The 25,237-nt window shown below is 39.6% G+C and overlaps 3 protein-coding genes across 4 annotated transcripts; 2 read left to right on the plus strand and 1 right to left on the minus strand.

The window, feature by feature from the left end:
• Window positions 1–449: 449 nt before the first annotated feature.
• On the minus strand, window positions 450–9,720 carry LOC135495439 (nuclear receptor coactivator 5-like). Its single transcript, XM_064784080.1, has 9 exons — window positions 9,680–9,720; window positions 7,718–8,035; window positions 7,023–7,130; window positions 6,623–6,767; window positions 6,321–6,446; window positions 5,764–5,916; window positions 5,221–5,420; window positions 3,104–3,364; window positions 450–2,624 (listed from the first exon to the last, which is right to left on the minus strand). The coding sequence occupies exons 2-9, from the start codon at window positions 8,019–8,021 to the stop codon at window positions 1,810–1,812; spliced, it is 2,112 nt and encodes a 703-aa protein (XP_064640150.1). The 5' UTR covers window positions 8,022–8,035; window positions 9,680–9,720; the 3' UTR covers window positions 450–1,809.
• A 451-nt stretch (window positions 9,721–10,171) lies between these two features.
• Window positions 10,172–17,462, plus strand: LOC135495801 (uncharacterized). Of its 2 annotated transcripts, XM_064784728.1 has the most exons (11): window positions 10,172–10,250; window positions 10,565–12,016; window positions 12,248–12,407; window positions 12,836–12,999; window positions 13,237–13,338; window positions 13,600–13,747; window positions 13,831–13,986; window positions 14,241–14,436; window positions 14,707–14,846; window positions 15,205–15,383; window positions 15,476–17,462. In XM_064784728.1, exons 1-11 carry the CDS (start codon window positions 10,193–10,195, stop codon window positions 15,511–15,513), a joined length of 2,793 nt encoding a protein of 930 aa, XP_064640798.1. In that variant the 5' UTR covers window positions 10,172–10,192; the 3' UTR covers window positions 15,514–17,462. The 2 variants fall into 2 exon arrangements, with proteins under 2 accessions (XP_064640798.1, XP_064640797.1); XM_064784727.1 differs by having other exon boundaries at window positions 15,205–17,462.
• A 961-nt stretch (window positions 17,463–18,423) lies between these two features.
• Window positions 18,424–24,906, plus strand: LOC135496407 (neural retina-specific leucine zipper protein-like). Its single transcript, XM_064785751.1, has 2 exons — window positions 18,424–19,243; window positions 19,653–24,906. The coding sequence occupies exons 1-2, from the start codon at window positions 18,841–18,843 to the stop codon at window positions 20,021–20,023; spliced, it is 774 nt and encodes a 257-aa protein (XP_064641821.1). The 5' UTR covers window positions 18,424–18,840; the 3' UTR covers window positions 20,024–24,906.
• Window positions 24,907–25,237: the final 331 nt, after the last annotated feature.

Here is a 25,237-nt window from a genome sequence, read left to right on the forward strand (position 1 = left end):
AAGAATATAGAATGGTAATGTAGCTTTGTACGATTCATGCTGGTCAGGCCGCATCACGTAACCACTGATTTTCAATATTTTGTATACGAGGTAGGAGTATAGCAAAAACCGGATCTCAGGATGGTCAGGCCTTAGCAATGCCAATTTTTGTGTAACTGGCTTCTGAATTCATCTATATTCTGTGCTTTACAGCTATCTGTGGCTATCCCAAAACCAAGGGATAAGATGCATCAAAAAAGATGATGATTTGCTTGTTACAGTTCGTCCATTTTAAGCAAGGATTAGCTCGCTCACACATTCTGTCAACACAGAATAACACAAATTGTATTGCGACTGTTCTCCACATCATTTGTTGACAAATTCATGACTTTGCCACTTTAACAAAGTAGTCACAGGAGGACTAGGCCAATCAAAATCCCATCACCGCAAGGACAACAAAAACAAACATCTTTATAAAAAGACATAGACCTTTATTACAAGAAATAGAACCTGGGGCCAGACTTGACTACTACTGAAATCGGCAATAAATTGGAGACAAGTAGCCCTTGAATTTGAAAATCCAGCTGAATGACATGAAGCTTGCTTCCCCCAAAATGTTTGTGTCAGCACAAGTAAAATGCAATGGTCAAACTAGGATAACCTACAGGAAACCAAAGTGAGCCAAACACTTAATCGTTTAGCCATGTCATGGGACTACAATGAGATCTGCAAGCTATAGAACAGTGACAGAAGCTGTCAACAAGACAGTAGTGTTTTTATGATGATTATAAACCCAACTTGCCTGTGTACTCTAACCATAACCTTTGCATGGGATATTGACAGTAAACAAAGTATAATTTTTTGTTTGGTTGAAGACTTCCCTTTGGCAAACCTTACCATGGTCCAATTCCCAAGAAAACCAGCAAACAAGAGCATTTCATTATTTCAACAAAATATAACAGTTACTGAATTGGGAAAAAAGAAATAATCAACAGATTTTAAAATCATCCAATGTAATTTTATGAAACAATATTATGAAAACTTGGATACAAAGACGGTACATCACAAAAATTCTTACAACTTCAATGAGTTTTTTAATGACAATGTACATTTTATTAAGAAGCCTGCAGTAGACCAATAGCATGGGAAAATTTCCCCGTGTCGGAATTCAACCAAGAATCTCTCAGGCACCAGCAGACAGGATCTACATCCAATCTTACGAATGGTCAACTGACATTGTGAAGACACTGACAAACACTACATAAAACAACAAGAGATTATCCACTAATGTACTGTAGGTCACCCTTTTCAACAATGAGGAGTAGAAGGGCATAAAGACGAGTCTGTATCTAGTCAGATCTTTCCATGTACTCCAATTTATTGACATCCTTGTGCTCCTAATTAACATTAACAAATGAAAGGCCACTGAAGAATTTTGATGATACATATCAATATTCAAACTTACACCTCATTTAATTAAGAAAGATTACAATTTCCTCACAATCCTGTCCATCAGTAAATTGTTTATTCCCAAGAATAAGGTATTCGTACAATGTATTCAATTCCAACCATCACTTTCTTGACATTTTATCAACTTAAAAAAACTTTCACAGTGAATCAACACCATGACCTACCCCATAAAAATCACCCAACCTTCATCAATGCATCAATAAATTGATATGCCTGATTTTTGCTTGAAACTGCCACAGAGCACATCACATCTATCTTGCTGTGAAAAAGATGGCACATAAATCTTTCCGAAGTCCCATGTCACAAAATCTTGTGTTGCCAATGTTCTAAATGCTAAACTCAAAAGAACGATTCAGTCTTTCAGAACCTCGGTCTCATTCCCATCTGCATCATGTTCATCTGCATGACTGCCTGCTGCTGAGCTTGCATTATCTGCTGTTGCTGTTGCTGCTGCTGCTGCTGCTGCATGGTTGCCATCCGCATCCCCTGTTGCTGCATTGGCGCTCTCTGCATTTGATTCTGCGCTTGTGGTGGTGGAGGGCCACGATGCCGATTCATGATCTGCTGCTCATGAGCACGCGCCTGCATTCCTGCGGACTGAATCCCAACAGGCATGCCAGACTGTGAATTTGAAATGCTCTTAATCAACGACGGGCCACTCTGAATTAAGTTATCCAAAGCTTTTTGGATATTAGGATTGTCCAAGTTGAGTGGAAGAGATCCACCACTTCGCTGCGGCGGTTGCTGCTGCTGCTGCTGCTGCTGCTGCTGCTGCTGCTGTCGCTGGTTCTGCGGCTGGTTCCCCCCGTATTGTTGACCAGGAGGGGGACCTGATTGCTGTTGGTTCGGCATCTGGTTACGAAATCCAGCTAGACTTGGCGTGCGATTATTACTGGCAACCGACTGCGTTTCTGCATGACCTGTCCCCATGTGTGCTTGTGACTGCATGTTGTTTACCCCACGAGAAGAGGCGGGAACCGGGCTAGGAGAAGCTGACGACGTATTGAGAATACTTAGGATCTTTGCCTGCAATTCTGCTTGTTGTTTAATGATGGCCACTTCATCCTTCTGGCCACTGACTGGCTGCAACTGCTGAGATAATGGGGCACCAGGTCGGACTGGAGCCCGGTTGGTGACTGGTGGTGGTGCATTGTTTCGCTGGTTGTCCAAAGGCCCTGAAATTTAGAAATGATCAATTAGAATGATTTAAAAGAAGTTCATGAGACAAGTTATGCCGGTAACAACACTCTTCACTTACACACAACAACTACAAGGACTAATTCCATATTCTGGATTGTATCAGAAGCGCTTCTTGTTGTTTTTTTCAAACAGCATCGTCAAAAATAGTGACCAAAAGTTTCAGGGATAAAATTCTAACCAGGAACAACAACTATTGCTGAAGGTTTCATGATCTGGATGAATAGCCATGAATTCAGGCATGAATTACCTGCATACTGAAAAACTACAAGAAACCTGAAGGCCTTAACAATGCAGAACACTTTTGGTGTGGGGAAAACCAGTGTGCAATCGCTTGGAAATCACCATCTGAGAGGAGACCTAATGAACTATGTGCACTTTACGTAATGGACTTCAGCCTAGCTAAGTCAGATAAGTCCATAGTCAAGTCAAAGATCAGGCAAAATAACTGACTTACCACCATTTGGTGTTTTACCCTCAGCTTCCATCATCCTGTTGCGCCTCTGATCAACAAAAGCTTTTACTTTATCGAGCTCCTCGAGCGTCAGGTGACGCCCATCCGCTAATAGATTTAGAAGATATGTCAGTTGACCGTCCGGTGGGACAATGCCACTTTTAACCTGTGGCCCCACCTCCTTTTCGCAGACTTTCTTGACAAACTGTTCAAAGTTACGCGTAACGAGAGTCATAGCGTCATCAAGGGGCATGTTCCTGTGCTCTAGAAAAGGGAAAAGAGACAGAAGACGATGTTAAAATAACGGACAATTTTTTTACAAATATAATAAATCATTGTTTGTTTCACTGATACCTGTGGCATTCTTGAACAATTGTGTCAAAAAAACCAGGCTTACCTCCTGAGGATATTGTTCTTTTCTTCAAAAAATAGTTACACTTGACAAAAAATCATTGCAATTTGTAAAATAAAATAGCCCTGCGACCATTCCAGAAGTCACAAAATGTTGTGCATCTAACTAGATCCAGGGCGAATATTGCCATCACACCTGACCAAACATACCTGTCAACCTGACCTACATTATGGAAACTGATTAACTGAGACTTTTCTCTCGAGTTTGCAAAACATTTGGACATAAGATTTATTTTACTCCACTCAATTGAAAAGAAGCCGATTTATATTCCACATGCATGTCTCAGAACATCAGTTCAGTTGTAGATGAAGTACATTTTCAATTAGTCTTTAGCGACGGAAATTATTGTGAACACGCACGGAAACACATTCATGCACAAAAGCGACGCCATTATAATCACACGCTTTGTGAATCGCTGCGAAATGAAGGACAATGTTTTGATTTCAGATTTTCCTGCATGTTAAGATTTATCTCGTAAGTTTCTGCTACAGATGATGTATGCTTTTGAACATGCGAGAGACGGAAATAATTGCGGAAGTGCGGGGATTTGATTCGCTATGCGCTTGAATTCAATTTCGCAAGCCCTACGATGCGAAAAATTACTGACATCATCTCTGACACTCATGAGGGCGAAGTAGTCCAAAAGTACTCGCGAATCCTCGTAAAAAGTTCTGCATAACCATGTTTTGATCATCCATTTACTCGATGACACCTACAGATTTTGCATAATATTGGATACTTCCAACTGCAAATATGCTGCACTTCGCAAAATCTTAGAACGCCAAAGCATGTGCAACCACATTCGCTCAGATCAACAGCACTTTGTCAAATCATTTAATACGGAAAGTCCTCACAACATAACATGATGATTTGCTATAATGTGAATGAAATGGTAAATATTGTTAAAAACACTATCTTTTGTAGTGAATATTCAATTAACCAAGTTATGGGGAAACATGACTTTATTGACTGTTATTAGTGTTAGAATAAGATCTATTGAAGACAAAGAAATCAAATTGGGCAAAAATACAAACTAACATCTTTAACTATTAACAGCCAACAAAGGACATCACACAGACGCATTGGATCTTGCAAAACTTGCTTGGTTTTTCTGCAGTCATTTCACTTTGTTAGTTGTTTTCCTGGTACAAAGACTTATCTCCTTATGAGCCCTGAAAAGGTACACGCGGACTGCCCCGGATCGATTCAATGGGCCGCTACTGGAGTACATTATATAGTATTGAATGAAGACACCTCTTGATGCTTTAGCAGTCACTATATGAGGAGTGGTTGTAATCAAACATAAGTGTGTCTCCGCACAACCTCAGTTTGGCCAGGAATTATGGGCTTTTCCATGCAGCAAAATAAACTCCACATTTGGCCAAGGATCTGGGCAACTTCATTGGTTCATCTGTGGCAAGGACAAGGACAATACCACAGGTCGACCAATGGTTTCTATTTCAAATAATTATAGTCGTCTTGGTTATGTACAAAAACTTGGACTGTTAGAGGATTCAAGATGGCATAGCTGAATTTTTTATTGTACTCTTTTTTCTTTTTCATATTTCTCAGACCCAAACCAAGACATAACAGGCAACAGCTGGGTCAACAGACAGGAAACACAGCAGTCGAAATAGTGAGCAACTGGACTTAGGCAGGCAGTCCAGCTATGTCCTCAAGATTCCTCAAAATGTAAGACTCAACTCACCTTGTGGCGTGCCATGCAAGATATTTATCGTGATTGACTGATGAACCTCATTCTGATGGTTGATCACAGCTGCATACGGAATATTTCGTCTCGTAGCACCATCTATTAGAACTTGCGGTGATTCGTTCTCGAGTAACACCTGAATGTCAACAGCCATCATGTTCTGTTTCATGCGTCTCTCGACCATTTCTGCATAACCCCTGAAATCAGATAATATAGACCATCAAAAAAACATTTTGAATCACATGAAGGACTTCATTGTCAATGATGACATCAGTGTTTTAATGGTCCAATACATTGTCATCTTTCTAATACCTGACATGGGACAGGAAGCAATAACTTTTTCAAATGATTATTACGGTTGCAACACCTTATCCACATTTGCCACAAATCTCTTAAACCCACTGATCCAATGACCCAAATGTAGGTTTTAGATAAAGGCTAGGTGGGGGGTTTTGATTTGAATCTGTGCCTGACATGCCATGTCATTTTATTACAAATATTCATCAGGTATTGAGCTGTTCATTCCATTTGAGTACTTACATTTGTTGTCTATTATGAAGAACAATGACACAATCATATGGCGGTCTTTCGGGTCCAGTTGGGCCTGGTGGGGGCCCTGCTGGGCGGTCAAAGGGTGGTGGTGGTAGTGCATCCCTAAAGTAGGGGTCAGCAGGGGGAGCAAATGGATCTCTTCTGTAAAAATAACTATACATAACATACGATCTTCGTCCCATATAGACACTCAAGACGAACGCCAATAAGAACATTAGAACTTGGCTTACCTGTTCGACTCTGCCATAGAAACATATCAAAAATTGAATGCATGTGCATTCCAGTACCTCATATTGAAAAGTAGAATACTAAGCATTAACATCAATTCATCTTCATTGCATACTTCACTGCAAGTTATTTGTTTTGAAGAAAACATTTTTTAGCCACCAGACGTCTTTCAGCCAACACATCCGTGAGGAAAAACTGTTCCTGTTACACAGTATGTACTGGTTTACAGACCCACAACCAGTATAAAGAGCAAATCTGGAACTGGTATCAATCCAGTGGCAAAACAACTGAGGTCTTCTCTAGGGAGGGAAACTAACCTGTACGGATCTCTCGGAGGTAGTGGAGCCCTTAGGTACGGATCTTCAGGATGCAATGGCGGTGGCGGTCTCCTATAGGGGTCGTCTCTCGGATCAGGTAGAGCTCTATCATATGGATCATCTCGTCTGTCAGGGAATACTTAGGTTAAATGAACTCATCAAATCTTATGCAGATGTTCAAAAGATATTGACTTATTGGCTGAAAATCGAACTTATGAACTTCGTATTATGAATATGATTGTGATATGATAACCTGTAGACCACCCAATCCTTTGTCACAGCTTCACCACCCTAAATAATACCTGTAGAGGTCTCTTCTTCTGTCTTCCAGGGGAGACCTGTCACGACTACGCTCCCTGAAAGCATCATAACCAGCATCATGGGGTGGGGGTGTTCGCGCTCGTCGTCCACCACCCGGACGTCTGCCTTCTGCAGCCATCTTTACATCTGAAAAGTAAGGATATGTTTAACGTAATTTCATGTTTTAACCCTTTAGGTGCGATGACATCCGTTGTCAGCTGCATCAATATCATTTAGTTGTGGATGGCCTCTGTGATGCATACGGCATATCCAAAGATGTAGACATTGCGAATAAGAGATATCAACATTATGAAAGACATCCAAGTCTGAGTCATAAACCAATAGCTCTAACTCATTAACATGTTCAAAATCATAACTGTCAAACAGTAAACCGATAAGTACCAAGTCTAAAGCCTTTATACAGAGATCCTTTTTCTGCCTCTACGGACTTCCTAGCACATTCTTCATTTTCAAACTGGACAAAACCATATCCTCTAAACAGGGAACATCCTGAAAAGACAGAGGAGAGGGATGAAGCAAAGCTTAATTAAAACAGTACTTCACGTACAACGGAACCTCCCTTAGCAGAAACTCTGATCAAGAATATGTCCTAGAAATCATGTAGGAGCCTACTGCGGACCAAGTCAAATGTAGGTCAATGCTCAGACAACAGGATCTTCGATAGAAACCCTCAGATGATGCAGCGACCCTGAGTAAAATTGTAGTGCAAGTAAACTCTCAATACATGCAACTTATCATCATGTCTATGGAGATCTACGGAATTATTAAGAGAAGTCAAATAAGCTTTTTATTAAATCATCAGAAGAAACTTACCGGTACCAGAAAATTAGTTTTGTAAAGAACTAGCAATACAAATATCTAACTTTTCATTCAATCAATGAAACAAAGAACACCAACATTCGAACTCTTACTTTTATAAACAATTTGGTAAACTCGTTTTGCTCAAGAAATTTTTGAATCCTGTCTGCTTACAATACAAATGTAGACTACTGAATGAAAGGTCAGACCGGCTTGCCAAAAAAGCAACAAACACATAAAGCAACCAAACTTTTCATATCAAGGAGATAAATCACTACCTATAACTTTTCCATATTTTTTAAACCACTCTTCAAGATCTGATTTGACCATCCTATCGGTTGGCAAATTTCCAATGAAAACGCGACACGCTAACAATGCAGGGTCGTTGCTTTTCAGCTCATCCTGATTTGTGCGGTGATCATGAACAACGATGTTCCCAAGTAAGCGCCTTTGTGCTTTTCCTGCCAGTGATCTTCGTCTTTGCGAACCAGATCTTGAGCTATCAGACGAAGACGACCTGGACCGCGAGCGCTTTCTGTATCTTCGCCTTGGTGGTGAAAGTGAGGTACTTCTTCGAGACATAATATAGCCAAATCCTGAAAGAAGAAAAAAACACTTGTTCAACAAACAACTTACAGCTGCTGGCATGGCAACTGCATGTTTTTTAAAATGAAGATCTATATGTGTACACCCCCTTGCCCCCAAAATTATAACAGTAGCACTATTTGAGCTGGCAACTCTCAGAGCCAAAGCTAGCTCATCTACCAATGCTGGTCTTATGAATAGAAATTCAAAAGACGGACACTGTAATCATGTTTTCTTATAAAAGATCCATTTTGATGTCTGGTGACATGTAAGGAAGAACCGACATTCAGGAACATTCAAGTGAAAAAGACCGCTGTCTCCCTTACATGTATATTACTCCATCTTCATGTACTTCACAAATCATAAAAATTATTAGGTTTTTAACACATCTAAAGCCTACCTGATTGAATTCATTGGAAAAATGCCTTATAAATAACACATCAGGACAAAAATATGAAATTATGTAAAATTGCAAAACTTCAGGAAAACTTTTACGAAAAACTCAACCCAGGGTAGTGAAATTGACCCTGGGTTTGAGTCATCATCCTCATCATTTCATTTTTGGAAAATATCGATAAATATCCCGAAAATTCAGTCATCATGAAACTCTATGCTAATCTTACATCTCCACTTCATTCAGGGCTCGAAAATAAACAAAAATCTCATCAGTTTGTTCCATAAAGTGATGACCGGTCCACAATTGTTAGAATAGATTACATGTTCTACTCTGCGTGAAACTGTGTACTGTGTAGCACTTTGTGGGTTTGACCAAAGAATTAACCACACTGTATATTGTAACCTGTCACTGCAAAACCAGGCCCATGTCACACAGAAGAGGAGTATAAATATATCACAAGGACATAATGGAAGAAGTTGATGTACTTAGATTTCACAAGATGCAGACAACAGTGAAATAAACAACCAGTCAGTCTCAACCTGCAAAGCACAGAGCAACATGCGCCTGGTTTTGCTGTGTCAGGTCACAATTATGTTTCCTCTGTGTCAAAGTAGACTGGGTTCTGACCTACTGAACAGCTTCTGTTCACTGCTAGTTGTGAATAGAAACGATTCATTCAATATCTGCACAGTTGTTACAACTCGGGAAATGTGTCACTATTGATTGGCGACGTCATCAGCATTTGCTGCCTCCTGCGGGTTCTGGTGCATCTGGCCCTGATTACCCCTGCACCGCCCACACATTGGCATGAGACATCAACCTTTTCGAAGAAGTTTGTTTGGGCGTAGACCGGTCATGCGTTTCACCTGGAACAAAGGGTCACACTCAGTGACTACAGTACACTGCAATCAAGGTGTTTTAGAATATGCAGTTACATGCACCGCCTAGCGCTGCCAACACGCAATCCAGCAATTTGGCATGGCAGACTCACTCACTGTAGTGTATGCATTGCATACTCATGTACTGTGGTGTGTGCACACACATCACATGTACAATACGTGCGTACACACTTGCATTGTGTGCAAATGTGAAATCGCGTGAGGGGGGTTTGTGGTGAAAAATAAAGAAGAAATAGGAATATATCGATTAGAAGAGGTGGTCGCATAAGAAGAAGAACAATCAAAGAACCCTTTGATCACATACAGATGATTAAATATATTCAACGATTACTAGTAATTCGTGTTTTAATGCAACGAACCTCTCCAACTTCGGGAAAGCACAATCGGCTCTCGAGCTTTCTCGCCGGCAGGGTCTATAATACAGACCAAAGACTTTACAGACCTCGTTTTTTGGCTTTCACTTTTTTATTAGTGGAGATTTTTATGAAATCTAAAGTGATATTAGACCAAAAACGGTTTCCGCATGTGCTCAGAAAGAAATTTTTGAAAAAATTTAAATTTTAGTACCTTGATTTTGAAGAAATAAAAGTCTGTAATTCTCAGAGTTCTAAATAAGAAAAAACAGACCAACTTCAAAGGCAAATTGGTGATTTTATTAAATTTTTCAAAAATTTCTTTCTGAGCATATGCGGAAACCGTTTCTGGCATAATATCACTTGAGATTTCGTAAAAATCTCCACTAATAAAAAGTGAGAGCCAAAAAACGAGGTCTGTAAAGTCTTTGGTCTGTAGAATAGACCCTGCCTTTCTCGCCTTCTCTCGTACATGTCGTACATGCCGTGCATGTCGTTGCGTCAGTGGTGTTTTAAAACATGGCTTCCGCTGAAAAAGAACAAGCGACGTTGCTGCGAGAAATCAGTTATTTAACAGGTTATTGCATACTTTTATCCATCACAACATGCTGTCATGAATTCTAAGAACATAAGCTTCGAATATGTGTAACTTAAAGAGCTGATAACTGTGCGATTTTGAAGTTCTTGCCCATTTCCTGAGGACCAGGAAATGACTCCCAAATCAAATCAAATCAATGATGATGAAGACATCGTCCATTCCATGTAGGCCTATGTGCATCACGATGTCGATCCCAACAAATCAGTTGAGTTGAAACCATGAACAGGACATGGTCAACAGGTCTACCACAAACCACCATTTCAATTTTTATTATTTATGTTCCTTTCTTTTAGCCCTTATTAAGCAGCATAAGGAGCCTCAACCAAGTAGTGAAGTGAAAGATGGGACTAAACAATTGCACAAGGCTTCAGGCTTCAAGGTGCATCTGCACCATGGCAGTCATCAAGCTATGAAGACATCATGGACAAGTCATGAAAATAGGGAGAGGAATGAAACTGAAGTGTCAGGCATAGTTCGTCATCTCGTGAAGAAGTCATCCTCCGTTCCAACAGTTTCTGGCCCTCAAGGGAAGAATAAAAATCCTCATCACAGGAAGCATGATTCTACTTTGAGTTTTAGAACATCATCAGGAGAAAATAAATGTAAAAGGGAACAGATTACAAAACATAGGGTTAAATTGGAACCAGCAGAGCCAAGGGTCAAATTGAAACCAAATTCTGTTGTTGAATTAGAACTGCCTGGTAATTGTAAAGTGAAAAGAGAACACATAGCAGAACACAGGGTAAAAAGAGAACAAAATGTTCAAGTAATGAACACTGGGCATAACACATCCCAGAAAAATTTACGAACGGTCATTTCAAAATATTCTGGTGGTGATTTTAGCAGTATAGATGAAAGAAAGCTTTCATTTGATGACAAAAGCATCAAAGTTAGTATTAAAAATGAGTTTAGTGAACCTTTAAAAAGGTCACGAACTGTTCTGGCACCCACCAAACACTCAGGGCTGGTTCCTTCTGTCCAAAGTAAATGCTCATCTTCTGTTGGGAGTGCAGTATCTGTAACTAACGACCCTCCATCAAATCAAGCCAGAAAAAGTTTGTCTAAATATAAGTGGTTTGGTGCAAGGCAGTTTGACACTGTTTCTCAACCCTCGGGAATGTGCAAGTCATCTACCTCATCTCTGATTAATGCTAGGGGCAGTGGTCAGAATGTCCTACCTCTAAGAACAGTGATTGCTCCTGTGGAGCAGAATAAGATTGATTCGATTCTTCCAAAACCTTTGATGACATCTACTCCTGACGATGTCTTGCTTTTACAACAGCAAGCTCCACGTATTCCTCTTCGAAGGCGGTCGTCTGAAAGGCATAAACAGACACTGAAACAAAGCTCTGCCAAAGTCATTTCCAGCAAGTACAGACTTCACAAAATAGGTCCTCAAATAAGCAGCCCACCTGTGCCCTTGCCATCCACTAGTAGGAAAATTCAGCGCCAGAAAAGTTTAACACTGGTGAAAAGTCGGACTAAACTAGTAAAAAAACACATCCCAATATCAGAATCCAGTACTCCTCGACCACTGCTAAAACGAAATACAAAGTACAAGTATCAAGTTGCTCATAAACATAGTGAGAGTGACTCGAAGCAGCATACAGAGACGCCAAGAAGCCACAAAGTACATCTGGGCAAACCAAAATCCTCAAGATATCGATACGTGAGAAGTTTATCAAATTCCTCGTCCAAGTCCCAACGGAATTGGAAATCAAAATATTCTCTCAAAAGAGATAATGGTAAGTTCTTAGGTACACAAACCTAAAATAAAAACAAATAAAGTAGTGCTTGCTGTGAGAATGAAAACGATCCCGTCACTTCATCTTTGCTTACAATGTACAGTTAATTTGTCTTTTCACAAATTATTAAAATTCAGTTGCAGTTAAATGATAAAAATGTTGCCGGTTCCTTTTTGAAACTGGCTATCGGATGTACTAGTTAAGATTTTTAATATGTTTTCCATGTTTCAGACACAGCCATGCTTATCTATCTCACTCACCTGCTCGGCCGACCAGTGAAGAATATTAGCAATAATAAGTATAAGTTCGTCAGTGCAGCCTCCAATCCAAATAGGATAACTTCCAGGGATTTTTCCCTCAAAAGAGTTAAAACATTGCCGTCAAAATCAAAGTAGGTATTCCTAAAGCTGATGCCAGTACAAAACTATAAGATGACACCAAAAGGAAATACAGTAGAACCTCCTTTAGCGGACACCTCTCTACTAAGGACAACCTCTCTATTAAGGACACTGGTTTTGGTCCCAAATTGGTCGTTGGCATTCAATTTGACCTCTCTTATCAGGACACCTCTCTTTTAAGGACAGCACTTGTCAGTCCCGAGGGTGTCCTTAATAGAGTGGTTCTACTGTATAATTATTTCCTCTCAGTCTTTATGACACAGATTAGAATGGCAGGTGCACTCTGCCAGTACATATTAGCAAGTACAGACAGGATCCTGATGAATGCAGCACTGGCACCTGGGAGTCCAATTCGACACCATTGAGAAGAAGTCCAAGGATATTAACTTATGATAATCATGAAACGTTCCCATCTTTTCAGGTTGAAACTTGACCGTAGGATGCTAGCTGCCAAAACCAAATCAACAGAAAGATACGTTGTGCTCAATGGGTTTGTGTATAGATCATCAGCAAGAAAGCTGGAGAAGACGCAAGGTGCTGGTGCCATGCCTGCAAATAGGACAAAGAAAACTGTTGTCATTAGAAGTAAGTTTTGGAAAGAAAAAGTAACTGTGTGCATTATTGAAGTGATCAGTCCAGAGCACCAGTTTTCTGATGATTGATTGATGCATGACAATTGGTAGTTGATGATTGGTTGATGATTGGATGTTGATATTGATGTCGAGGATGCCGACTACCAACACGGTAAAACACGAAAGAAAAAACTGATGATAAAATATTGAGTTGAGTTTATGCATGTGAATGACTTTCCTGTTCCTTCAGAAATCAATCATGCCAAGATGAAGATGGTGACAGTTAATGGTGTCAAATTCAGGATGGATCAGAGTGGGAAAACCCTTCAGAGGATTGATAGCAATACTCCAGGTAAACTCGACAATTATGTCTTCCAAGGACAACCTAGTAGTGTGTAACCAGAATGACTCTGATCTAGTCTACTACTAGGTAGTTTGTCAATTTGGTTCAATCATGAAGCAGTTAACTGATGATGATGTTAATAATGAATCTTGTGTATAGTGCAATTCCGTGAAAATTTTATCGTCATCAGTCATTACAAGTTATATTTTTGGTCATAAGTCCAAACTGCTTACTTTATCCTCCTGCAACATTGAGATTTTCTTTTTTCAGTTAAAACCAATGTTGCCTCAATGTCTCGGTCAACTCCGGCAAGCAGGCGTCCAATAACCAGGCTTGATATTGGGGGTGTGACCTACTATCAGTCGCGTCCTGGTACTTTGGTGAGAGCGACCAATTTACGGAATCGCATTGTGGCAAGGTAAGATTTACTCAGACTGTACCAAATTCTGCGAATTCAGAGCATTCAAAATCAATCCAAAACATTCTTATTATATTTTTCAGTCAAGTTGTCCATCGCAGTAAATCTTGGGCTGTTGCCAGTAAACAGAGACAGATGAAGCGGCAATATTGCCTATATTATCAAAGATTTGGTCGATGTAACCGTGGTGACAAGTGCCCATCCATTCATGATCCAGAGAAAGTGGCTGTGTGCAAGAGGTGAGCATTTCTTCAGCACTGTCGAATATATTGTGTAATCATTTGCAAGATGTTTTGAACTAGTCGAATCTACTGTATCCTATTGGTGGTGCTTGATTTATGACGTTTTTCCCAACAGTGCTAAGGGAATAGATTAGAATGCAGGTTCCTCATTGGGGAGATTGGCCTCCTGAAAAATCTGGTGCCTTTGCACATTTACGGAATGAGTTGCACCAAACAACTATATACATGTAGTTTCATCCTGTCATTTTTAGATTCCTGCGCGGCACATGTAACATCACCGACTGTCCTTTCTCACACAAACTCTCCAAGGAGAAGATGCCTGTGTGTTCATATTTCCTTCGAGGTGTCTGCACCCGTGAGCACTGTCCCTATCTCCACGTCAAAGTGAATCAGGACGCTGAGGTCTGCAATGGTTTTCTTGCTGGGTACTGCCCTCTGGGTGACAAGGTAGGAATACTATCACACACGTTTTCTAGATCGATTGTACTATGACTGGTCACAGTTGACTCTCAAGTCTAAATCATTTGTCCACTTGCTACATCAAAGAATGTGAAATCTTTCTGTGTGGCACAGTAGTGGTGTAATTAGTCAGATGAACCAGTGTGCAGACCATTTGAACTGAAGGATGTACTGATCAGTTTATCACTATATAAAGTGATAGAATTTTAAATTTCTTACATCTATACTAAAATCATGCAATATTTTTGTGATATTCAGTGCAAGAAGAAACATACCCTGGTGTGCCAGTCGTTTTTGAAAACTGGCAAGTGTTCTGTGGGGAAAAAGTGCAAACTTGTTCATCCGAATATAAGAAAGAGACAGCTAAGCAGCTCTACTTACCAGAGACCAACGAAAAGGTAAAATGATGAAAGCTAACAGATCATTGGTTTACTAGCCAGCTCCACAATGCTTTTTTAAGTAAGGCAATTCTTTATTGCTATTTTTGACGCCAAGTCGTAAAGTCGATGCTGAAGTTGGAATCACTAGGCCAGTCACCCCAATTGATGCATAACTGTAGTGACACTTATTCGGGCTTAGAGGAAAACCACTGTTTGAAGGTTTACTCCTCCAAGTGAATGCTGAAGAAAGACACAAAGTACAGCATGACAAGACATGCTATGCATATAACTCGGCTCATAAACTACAGCTCCACAGCCCAAAAACCAAGTCTTTGTTCATCTCTTAGCTGATGCAAATATTTCGCTTATTTTGAAGACGTGCCCTTGCCACAGAGGTCGCCCAGAGTGACAGGTCCACCACTCCAGTTCCAGAATCCTCAGCAACATGTGTCCGTCCATCCGTCTCTAAGAAACTAGAGTCCATGCCAGCATTTATTGCTCTAGAACCAGACAAGGAGGAGGTGACAATACCAGTGCGGCAAGAAATGAAACCAGGTTTGTTTGAGACAGTATGTGGTATTACTCCATACTTATGCAACACCATCAACTTTTGTCCATTTGTACATACTCATTTGCATTTATTCCAGAGAAACCTATGCTGCAGATAAGACCCAATTTCACCTGAGGTCAGCTATGGAAGTCGAATAAAGACCCGAGTTCCCAGTGCTTTGTGGGTTAGAGAGAATCAAGAAATTGTGATCCAACGATTCCTGCAATTTGTTACACTGATCAAGAACGAGAAGTTTAGATGATTTTACGTTGAAGAATACACAAACGAAACTTCATTTTATGATTTCATTCGTCAAGTGTCGTCACTCATGACTGCTCACTTTATGGTGACGTCATACAAAGTGCCTTTGTCCTCTCGAAACTGCCGAGCTCCGTTCATACCAAGGGAAAACTTGTGGATTCAGAATGTGTCTTAAAGAACCTTGAGAAATGTTCTTGGATTAGGTACGTATGCCGGTAAGTATAACCTAATCCTTTTCTCTGTGTGCTTTTCATTAAGTGGATCTCCAGGTAATTATCTCTTTCATTATTGTGACTTGTATGTCAGGAAATCAAAGTGGTTCGTCCTCCACCAATAAGAGGCAATTGGATCTAACTCATCATGTTTAGCAGTATATTGTAGATAATCAGTGTATGCATGATATCTAATGCATGACAAAAATATTGCTGGGTTAGATTCTGGTTTAGATGCAGGCAGGCACCTTCTCTCATAGCTTTAATAACCATTTCAGACTAGTTTGGTTGCCTTACATATAAGAGTCCCTTTTTATAGGCCAGTTTCCAATACAGCAGTGAACGCGAAAAGATGTGCTGCTTTCAAAAGCTTTCGATTAACTTCACTGTTAGTAATTGGCTGGGCTATTGCATCAAGCTGCAAAGCTTGTGAAAGCAGGAAAACCACAGCAGTAAACTGCTGCAGAGGAAAAAAACCTTCAGTGTTTAGGATATTTTTTATCAAAGACACTTAATACTGAAAGCGTTACAAATTAGATACTCTGTTTTGTTTCCTATCGGCCCACTGTTGACTTTGAGGACACTGTGACATTTCAAGATATTTAGCCCACAGGCAATGCAGGTACAAAACCGAGGTGTGTACTTGGGTCCGCCAGCATAAGATGAATACTGCTTGTGGACTGTTGCCTTGCTTTGCTAGGTTGAAACAACTTGTAGAGAAAAAGTTGCTTCATGAGTCGAACATAAAATGCAGATGTTGTATAAAATGGTGGTAATATGAAGCTCTTCATGTCATCTTCTTTAATGGAATTGATGCATTGATAATGTTTTCAGTACAGGTGTCTGTAGATTACATGTAAATTTTATCCTTGTCATGTGAATATTGTTTCCCAAGTTCGTGTTTATCTTCTGGAATCGGTTTCTACTTCTGTAGCCCTGCAATATCACAAATATTGCTACAGAGTAGCGGGACATGACATGTGGAAAAGGACTAATGCACAAACTGGACTGAGCTGGACTGAGCTGGACTGACATTTTAGAAAGAAACTACATTGTTATTCTCTAGTGTAACCATGAGTCGTGGTTAGTCTTACTGCAATGCAGATGTTAGTACATTGTTTTTGTAGTCATTGTAATTTTCTGTCCAAATTCTGCTCAGTGCAGATTCCTTGTATTGCATTCTGGTTTATACAGTGCATTCCTCCATTTTAGGGCATGACCTGACCCTGATAAATCACTATGCTGTCCCCCTGAAATCAAATGAAGAATTTTACGTGGTATGAAAACAAAAAGACCTTTGTTGTCACAATCAATTGATATCATCCACACCTGTTACAGCATCGGCTCTGTTGACCCAAAACTATGGCATTTTTGACATCATGTGGTCTCAGATTTTCCACGGAATTTACAGTCGGAGTGTGATTTATTACTGTCGGGTGTTTCTCTAAAATAGAAGAATCATCAATATCTATCCGTATTGTACATATAAGCAACAAATTTTATTTTATCACCTATTTTCTCTCTATTTCCACAAATTGGATTACAGGAAGGGTAGTTGTTGTGTATCCATGTGTAATGAAAAAGGAGAAAATAAAGATATTTGTATCTTAACTTATTTCTTTGAATTCTTCTTACCATTTCAAAGACAATAAAATAGTTGTGGTTTTTCTAATGTGCTTTCTTCAGCCTTGTGTCGGTCTCAAAGCGATACCATAAGATTCGTCAGCTTAAGTCGAAACCTGACCTCATCTTGGGACTAGAGCGAGGTGTCTTGCTCGGTTCTGGAGCAACTGCATCTGGATTGTGAGCCAGATTTCATGACCATGAGTACCACGCTGGACATATATGGATATCAATACTGTCACCTGGAAGATGTTCCTGAAATGGTTTGCATGGTGTTGTGACAGTTTTTGGGAATAGGACGATTGGTTGTGACAATTCTCTGGAATGGTTGTGACAGGTCTCTGATCACCTGATTGGTTGTGACAGGTCTCTGATCGCCTGATTGGTTGTGACAGGTCTCTGATCACCTGATTGGTTGTGACAGGTCTCTGATCGCCTGATTGGTTGTGACAGGTCTCTGATCGCCTGATTGGTTGTTACAGGTCTCTGATCACCTGATTGGTTGTGACAGGTCTCCGATCGCCTGATTGGTTGTGACAGTTCTGTGGAACGCCCTGATTGGTTGTGACAATACTATGGTATGACCACATTGTCATGACATCAGCTTAAAGGGCACTCAGACTTGGGCCTCTGTCCTTCCTAATGGCCTGGTCACATTATAGGTTCAGAATGTTTCAAAACATGAACGGTTGAGGATTGCAGAGCCGGCTAACACGCACAGAGCACTGTCGCAATCAACTGGGCTATCAGCAGGGACAAGAGATGTGGGCGTGGCACTGTACTTGTCTTGGCATGTTTTAGTTGTTGATAACAAAAGAGCAGCGGGAAAACTATCTGCGAGCTGAGATTGGTTAAAAGTGACGTTGTTACTAAAAATAGCTTTAATTTCTGTGACGTCACGATAGGTATATAAACCTGGGATTCCCCGTCCTCCATGTTGTTGGCCTTTCTGAAGTCGGTGAAAGAGGTGGTCTTGCCCTCCGCCACCTAAAAACACCGATTTTCCTGCTTGTCATCCCCAGGATTGTGCTGAAACTTTCCACAAAGGTGCATGAGATACTCTGGAAGTGATTTCTGTACCAAAGTGGTAGGATAAAGTGTATTTCCTGCGTGTTTGACGATATTAACAGTGCGGTACTTTCCCAGCTGTCTGGTGGGTAATTGTCGATTGTGCAATCGCCTGGAGACTAACTGTTACTATACATTGTATGTGTATACTACACTGTACATGTATGTACAGAGACTTGTATATGTGACACTTGTTCAGGTATCTGTTCAGTGACTCTATATTTGGTTTCACCAGTCTAAAGCTAAGTACTGTATCATCCTAGGGCTCTTTGACTTCCACAACCAGCAGCCACTAACCATGGATAGTCAAAGCCTTCTTAAATTCGTGGATATTGATGATGGTGATGATGATGTTCCAGATCTGATGCGGCAGCTAGTCGATCTGGTGCCGGCCGACTCTCCGTGCAGTCCCGGTACTATTACTAACTACTCTGTCAGCGAACCACCATCACCAGTTTTCCAAACCTCTCCTGTTGTTGATAGCAACACTTTAACAGATCCTGCTCTCCCCGAAGCCATCCCTCCGCCACAAGATGTGCCTCTCAGTCTCATCAAAAGCGAAACGATGGATAATTTTGATTCATTAGATTGGCTTACTCAAAGTTTAAACTTCGATAATCTGCCAATGGAGCTTAATTCGGTGGACGCCGTTAATGCCTTAATATTGGATGATGACACAGCGGAATCACTTAAACAATTTGGTAAATATATATCCATTAATTTTGTCATCTTTTCTGCATCGTGCCTCACGTGTTCTGTTTCAGCTCAAAACGGATCATTTTCCTTCCTGTTGTGTGATTTCAAGAGTTTAAGAGCTACAAATCATAGGAAATTAAGCAGTGTCAATTATTTTTTGAGGGAACTGTCTTCAAATGGTGTTGCAACAACGGAGTTGTCGGGTACCCTCCTTGTTGTTCTGTCGCACACAGTATTACCAATTATTCTAAATTTCAAAAAACTTAACAAGGGGAATAAGCAATACTGAAACTGTGCGGTGTCAGTATTGCCATCCTTCTGGTTCGTCTAGCATTTAATGTAGTTTTGTGCCTCCAAAAATAATATTTGAACCTACACACTCGTTAAAAACGCTTCTTCGTTTGTATATTTCAGCAGCAATGAGCGAAACTACAAGCTGTGATGATGTTGGAGATGATATAACAGATGACGAACTAATTGCGCTCTCTGTTAGAGATCTCAACAGCCGCCTGAAAGGTATGCCCAAGCAAGAGGTCTGTAAGTTAAAGCAGCGAAGAAGAACACTTAAAAATCGGGGATATGCACAAAATTGCCGCACCAAAAGAATGGTTCAGAAAGAAGACCTTGTAAAGACAAATGATCATTTACGCCGACAGATCAGCGCTCTTCAACGACAATTGTATGGTGTTGCGAGTGAACGTGATTCTTATAAGAGAGAACTAGCGAGACTACGACCAAGTACTGCTGGTAGTTCTACCCCTCCTAGTTCGCCTGAGTCGTGTTAAGTGCACATGACAAGTTTTATGACTGTTTTGAACATTGATTTACCCAGAACTCGATCATATTGTACAAAAGATATCATTTGTATTTATTTTCTCATCTCTCATTCCGTGTGCTTATATTGTGATGTTTTGTATTGTATGTGCTGAATATTAAGATTATCAAAAAAAGTACAAAAGTCTTGAAGATTATTGGATACGTGTAGTGTATTAGAAAAAAATGCTAAAACCGTAGAAACAAAGGATTTCCTGTTCACGAATTGTAGCGCATAGCCTAATGTGTGTAAACTCCTGATGCATTTAAGTTTTTGGAGCAAGAACGAATTGTATAACTTCATGTTTTTCTGTATTCAAGTTTTCTGGTAGGTAGCATAAAACAATCCAAAACAACAAAGAATAGTTGTATGTTCATGTAACATGCACAAATTTTAAAGCGGGTAGTTCTACTTATTTTGTATCGTGATTGTGGTCTGGCTGTCCTTGATCATCGACTGGGACCATCTCACATAATTGATCAGTCTTGTATCTTATGTTGGCTGGTCCCATTCTGGCCCACGGATTGTCAGAATCACATAATTCATCATGTGATTTGTGCTGGTGCAAATTGAATATATTCATCCTTGAGAAAACACTCATCTTCGCGAAAGACCTGTATTATGTCTTGTTGAATGTTAAAGTGATGCGAATGTGATGTGTTGGCATAAAAGCAACACTGATTTACTCATGTGGTGAAACGTTTATAAATTCTAGTCCTTGTCTTTGTTGGTTTGAGAATGAGACTATTTGAATAACTATTTTGAGAAAATGTAATATCATAACATGCATAATTTTACGGCTACTGCAGTTAACTCCAGAACATCTCAGTTATTATTACTGGTCATGTGTTAGAAGTACATAGTCATTTGCTGAAACAGGCATTGAAAGATCTGTAGTGTTTTTCGTCAACCGTATGTTCTAAAAGACAAGTCCACTAGAATCTTGTGCTGTCTTGGACTGCTTACTATGCAAGTCTTCAATTTATTGTGCAATATTGGCCATGGGCCATAAACAAGATATTTTTCAAAATAAGGAGTGTCCACCGCTAGCATTTCAATACCATGGCATACTTTGTATCTCGGGCTCAATAGATTGATTATTCTCACCCGGTTCTATGGCGGTTAGTAGGCTGTGCTTGAAAGTATACGTTATGTATATTGTATTATTGATTTTATTAATATCCAGTGGCCTAGATGACAATGGTTAGGCCAAGTAAATTCGAAATACACTGCACAAACTGCTATTATGTACTTACAATAATTTGCACATCGAATATTTTTTCTGAGACTACCTTGGCAAGAAGAAAATTGCATTCTGAATATTAAAGAGCTGAATGTTGTGAACATTTCATAGTATTGAACACTGAAAAGGTATAATCTTTTCCCGATCAGATCCTGAGAATCTCTTTCTGATATTCAAATGAAGGGCAGAAAATGTCCCCAATATCTTGCCAAATTTGAGCAGACGTTATTTGTTGAAATTCTCATATTCGCGTAGAGAAGTTGTTGAAATCATGTTTATAGCTTCAACTGAGGCCCCAAATGTGATATATTATCCTCGCTAGTTTGTAAGATTAATCATCCATTTATATGAAATCATTTCCTGGGTACTTCATGTTGATGACAATGTCGCTTGTCGAAGCCAGACTCAAATACATATGTATAGATGAAGTTTGCACCAATTCAGATTTAAGGGTAAATTTTGTCGTTATTCTTCTGCAAACAGTTGCTTTTCTGATGTTGTTGATTTGTGTTGAAAACAGAATTGTACAAAGTTGCTGTTGCTTTCTTGTTTTCTATGTGTATTCTGTTCATTGATTTCCGATTTGTGTCATTTTAATGCAAAATGTGTGGTCTGAATGCGAATAAATTTTTTTGGTTGTTTTTAGTTCTGAAGTGAGCATTGTACACTTATAATAAAAACAATGAGCTGGTCAGCATACATTGCTCCTTGGGATTTAAGCTGCACAATATCAAAAACATGTTACCTAAAAGTCACCTGACATCATGTGATAAACTTGAATATATGATAATATGGAGACAGATATTTGCACGTTTTGATAGCTGGAAAATTTGTTGAAATCCCAATTATCAGACTAGAGCACGGAACAAAGAACGAGATGTTAAAGGCTCCTCATGCATTGACATAATATCGTGTTCACTCAATCAAAAATGGATATTATTGATTTGGAAGCCAATTCCTTTTGATATATGATCAATTGTGCAGCTCGAATCGTAATTATGCATTGTATACAGATCAGATATCCAATATCTCAAAGTTCTGAGATAAAAACGTTCTCTGTAATTTGTTAAGCGTATCTAAGTTATGATGGGTTGTTATGATGTTTGAATGCAAAGCTTTGTTAGAAACGCAGCCGTTGTTATGCGATCTGATGTAAAAGTGTTTTTGTCTATCTTGTTGACACAACACTTGGGTTATGTATCGTTAGTCATAACTGGTGCCAGTTTGTTTTTGAATTAGTGATACTTCACTGATCCAGGACAGGTGGGAGTCAATGCATAACTGTCCATAAAATAATGTCTATTGTCCTGGTGTCACATATTTGTTCGAATGATCTATGCAGCCAAATGTTGCATAAAACAGGCCATAAAGTGAGAAGCTATATACGTACATGTACAATATTTTTTTGCTGTTAGTTTAAAATTTATGAATATACCATCTTGTTTCTACCTCCAAAGTAAACAACCATAGCTACTGGAGTGAACGTTTTAGCAATTATAATCTTGACAACATGGCATTGACGAGTTTCAACTCCCACTTCATTGTAAATACTCCCCTCTTCCTCAGGAACTCCGAACTGCTTTTGAGATAGAAACACCCTGGTTCTGGCCTGCATTTTGAAGAAAAGATATGTTTTTTACATCAATTCAAAGTTTTTATTCAAATATGCTGAAACTGGTATTCAAAACTGACACAAAACCCATCATATCTTATCATTTTTGCTGTCATCATTATTTGGCTATGTAAACTAAATCTGAATTGGTGATGTGACTGATTTTTTCCAGCTCGAAGGATATTTTTAGATGAAGGTATGTTAAGAGTAATGGTGCAATTGTAAGTACTTACACATGTATTTGAGGTTTGTTGGCTGCAAGTACCAATTTGAGACATTCCACGTAATCCACTGCAATAATGTGGTGGTTTTCTTGAAACTAAATACCAATTTTGTAAAGTATTTTGTCGTGGCTCCACAGTAATTTTGCTGTGATGATGGTCATGACCTTCGGACGGATCGATGGACAAATCTGATTGGTCAAGTAACATGGATAACGCAACAGGGACCCCTCAGATAACTTGATGGGTCCCTTTTTTATAAGCAACGTGAACAAGAAATAAGTAAGCTAACAAACAAAAACGAAATAAACTATAAAAGGCACAACAAATAAAAAATTAAAAAATAAATAAAAACCCTTGTCTCCATATGGAGCAAGAGAAAAAAAATAGAAAAATCAAAAAAATCAAAAAAAATCGGCTAGGGCGTTCGTGTATACAGGATATAAACGTATACTGTAACTGAGCCTCAGGGCCTTGGCTGTGAATCTTGTCAGTCGAATAACTACAGGTTACCGAAATAAGACAAATTGTTATCGACTTTGTAAGTCTCTCAGTTGTACAGCATAAAGTGCTCCCTCCACACCATTCGTGCTGGTGATACTGAATATCAACAAAGCTGTACTAAAAACTTCGAGGGCAATCGCTACAATACTGTACTCTTCGCTTGCTATGGTACCCTTGTTCATCGTCTTTGGGTGCACGGACCTGATGGCTGACAAACACTGGTGCCCTAGTGGGTGGAACAGGGCGCACTTTATGCTGACGACACCATCGAACATCGCCAATGAAGTAGAGCAATGGTGTAGGGTAGATCGAGAGCTGAATCAACCGCTGTATCACGATAGAGCCTTGTCTTCTGCCTAGTTGTCTCAGTTGATTTTTTGTAGTCTGATGCGCCATTGACTGGTGCCAGAAAAGCCATTGAGATTTACAGCTCGAGACCTTTTAACCCTCCTGTTTTTAGGCAAGAATAGACCTGGCTACGTGGTTTGCGGTGCTCAACCTGGTTCGGCTGTCTCTACAGAAAGGTTTAGAAACCCTGTCTGTCTATCCTGTTTGCTGCTGTCATGTAGGGCCAATTGAAACTTTAACGTTAGTATAGGATACCACATTATGACACGGGCCTCTTTAGGTTGGTCATCTTGATAAAACTGCCAGAAATGACCTTGAAATCTTTGTGGTTATCGCTATGATTGTATTATGTACGGATAAACTTTTGTGATATAGTTTAAATGACATGCGGCGCAAGATTGCAGCAGGGTTTGATGAAATGTTTTAAAGAGATCTGGTTATGTGATGCTAGAACCTTGACTTTTGCAATAGGGATTGGGAAGACAGAAATTGTAACTGAAGGTGGTGGCAAAAAGAAACGGATTCTTTCATATGTTAATAATACAAAGTGTTCAATGAAATATTCATTAATAGCATGGTGAAGAAAACATATTTTTCAACTTCTTCTAACCTCAATATATTGATAATGCATACATCAATAGCGTGTGTATTTGTGAGTTCTAACTTGCTGTTGTTTTAGAGTAGTGAGTATTGCAACACCCAAAGCTTATTTTTCCTGTTTATAGTATATTTACATATTATATTAGAGTGTTGTAGTTATTTGCTCAGGAATCCACAATTTCTTTGCCACCATCTCCGATTCCACAAGTTGACGTTTGAACTTTCCATACGCATCTGTCAAGGTATATCTGGATGTCACATATTGCTTTACTTTGATCGCAATGTATTTTAGAGTATTAAATTATCTGAACAGCATTGAAAAACCACTTGATGTCCTCTTTATTTACTGATGACAAATAGCTCAGAGACTGGACCTGACAAATGCATTATCAGACGAGAAACCGGACCCTTATACTTTGGTTTCTGTAGAGTAAGTGATAAGGAGCGTGGCTTCCCTGTTGGGTTGCTGGTCCACCACAGGTTAACTTCCCAAGCAAACCTGGCACCCATTCATTCTTCTCGGTCAAGAAAAGCAATGTGTGGTTAGGTGTCTTGCTCGGAGAAGCACTGCTTAACTAGTGGGTGATCCATCTGAAAGTCTAACCCATGACCTGACTAGGAGCTCATTGGACTAACCAGCCTCAGATCTCGTAATGA

This window comes from Lineus longissimus, chromosome 11 (assembly GCF_910592395.1).
Source record: "Lineus longissimus chromosome 11, tnLinLong1.2, whole genome shotgun sequence".
In the NCBI taxonomy this organism is placed as follows: Eukaryota; Metazoa; Nemertea; class Pilidiophora; order Heteronemertea; family Lineidae; genus Lineus; species Lineus longissimus.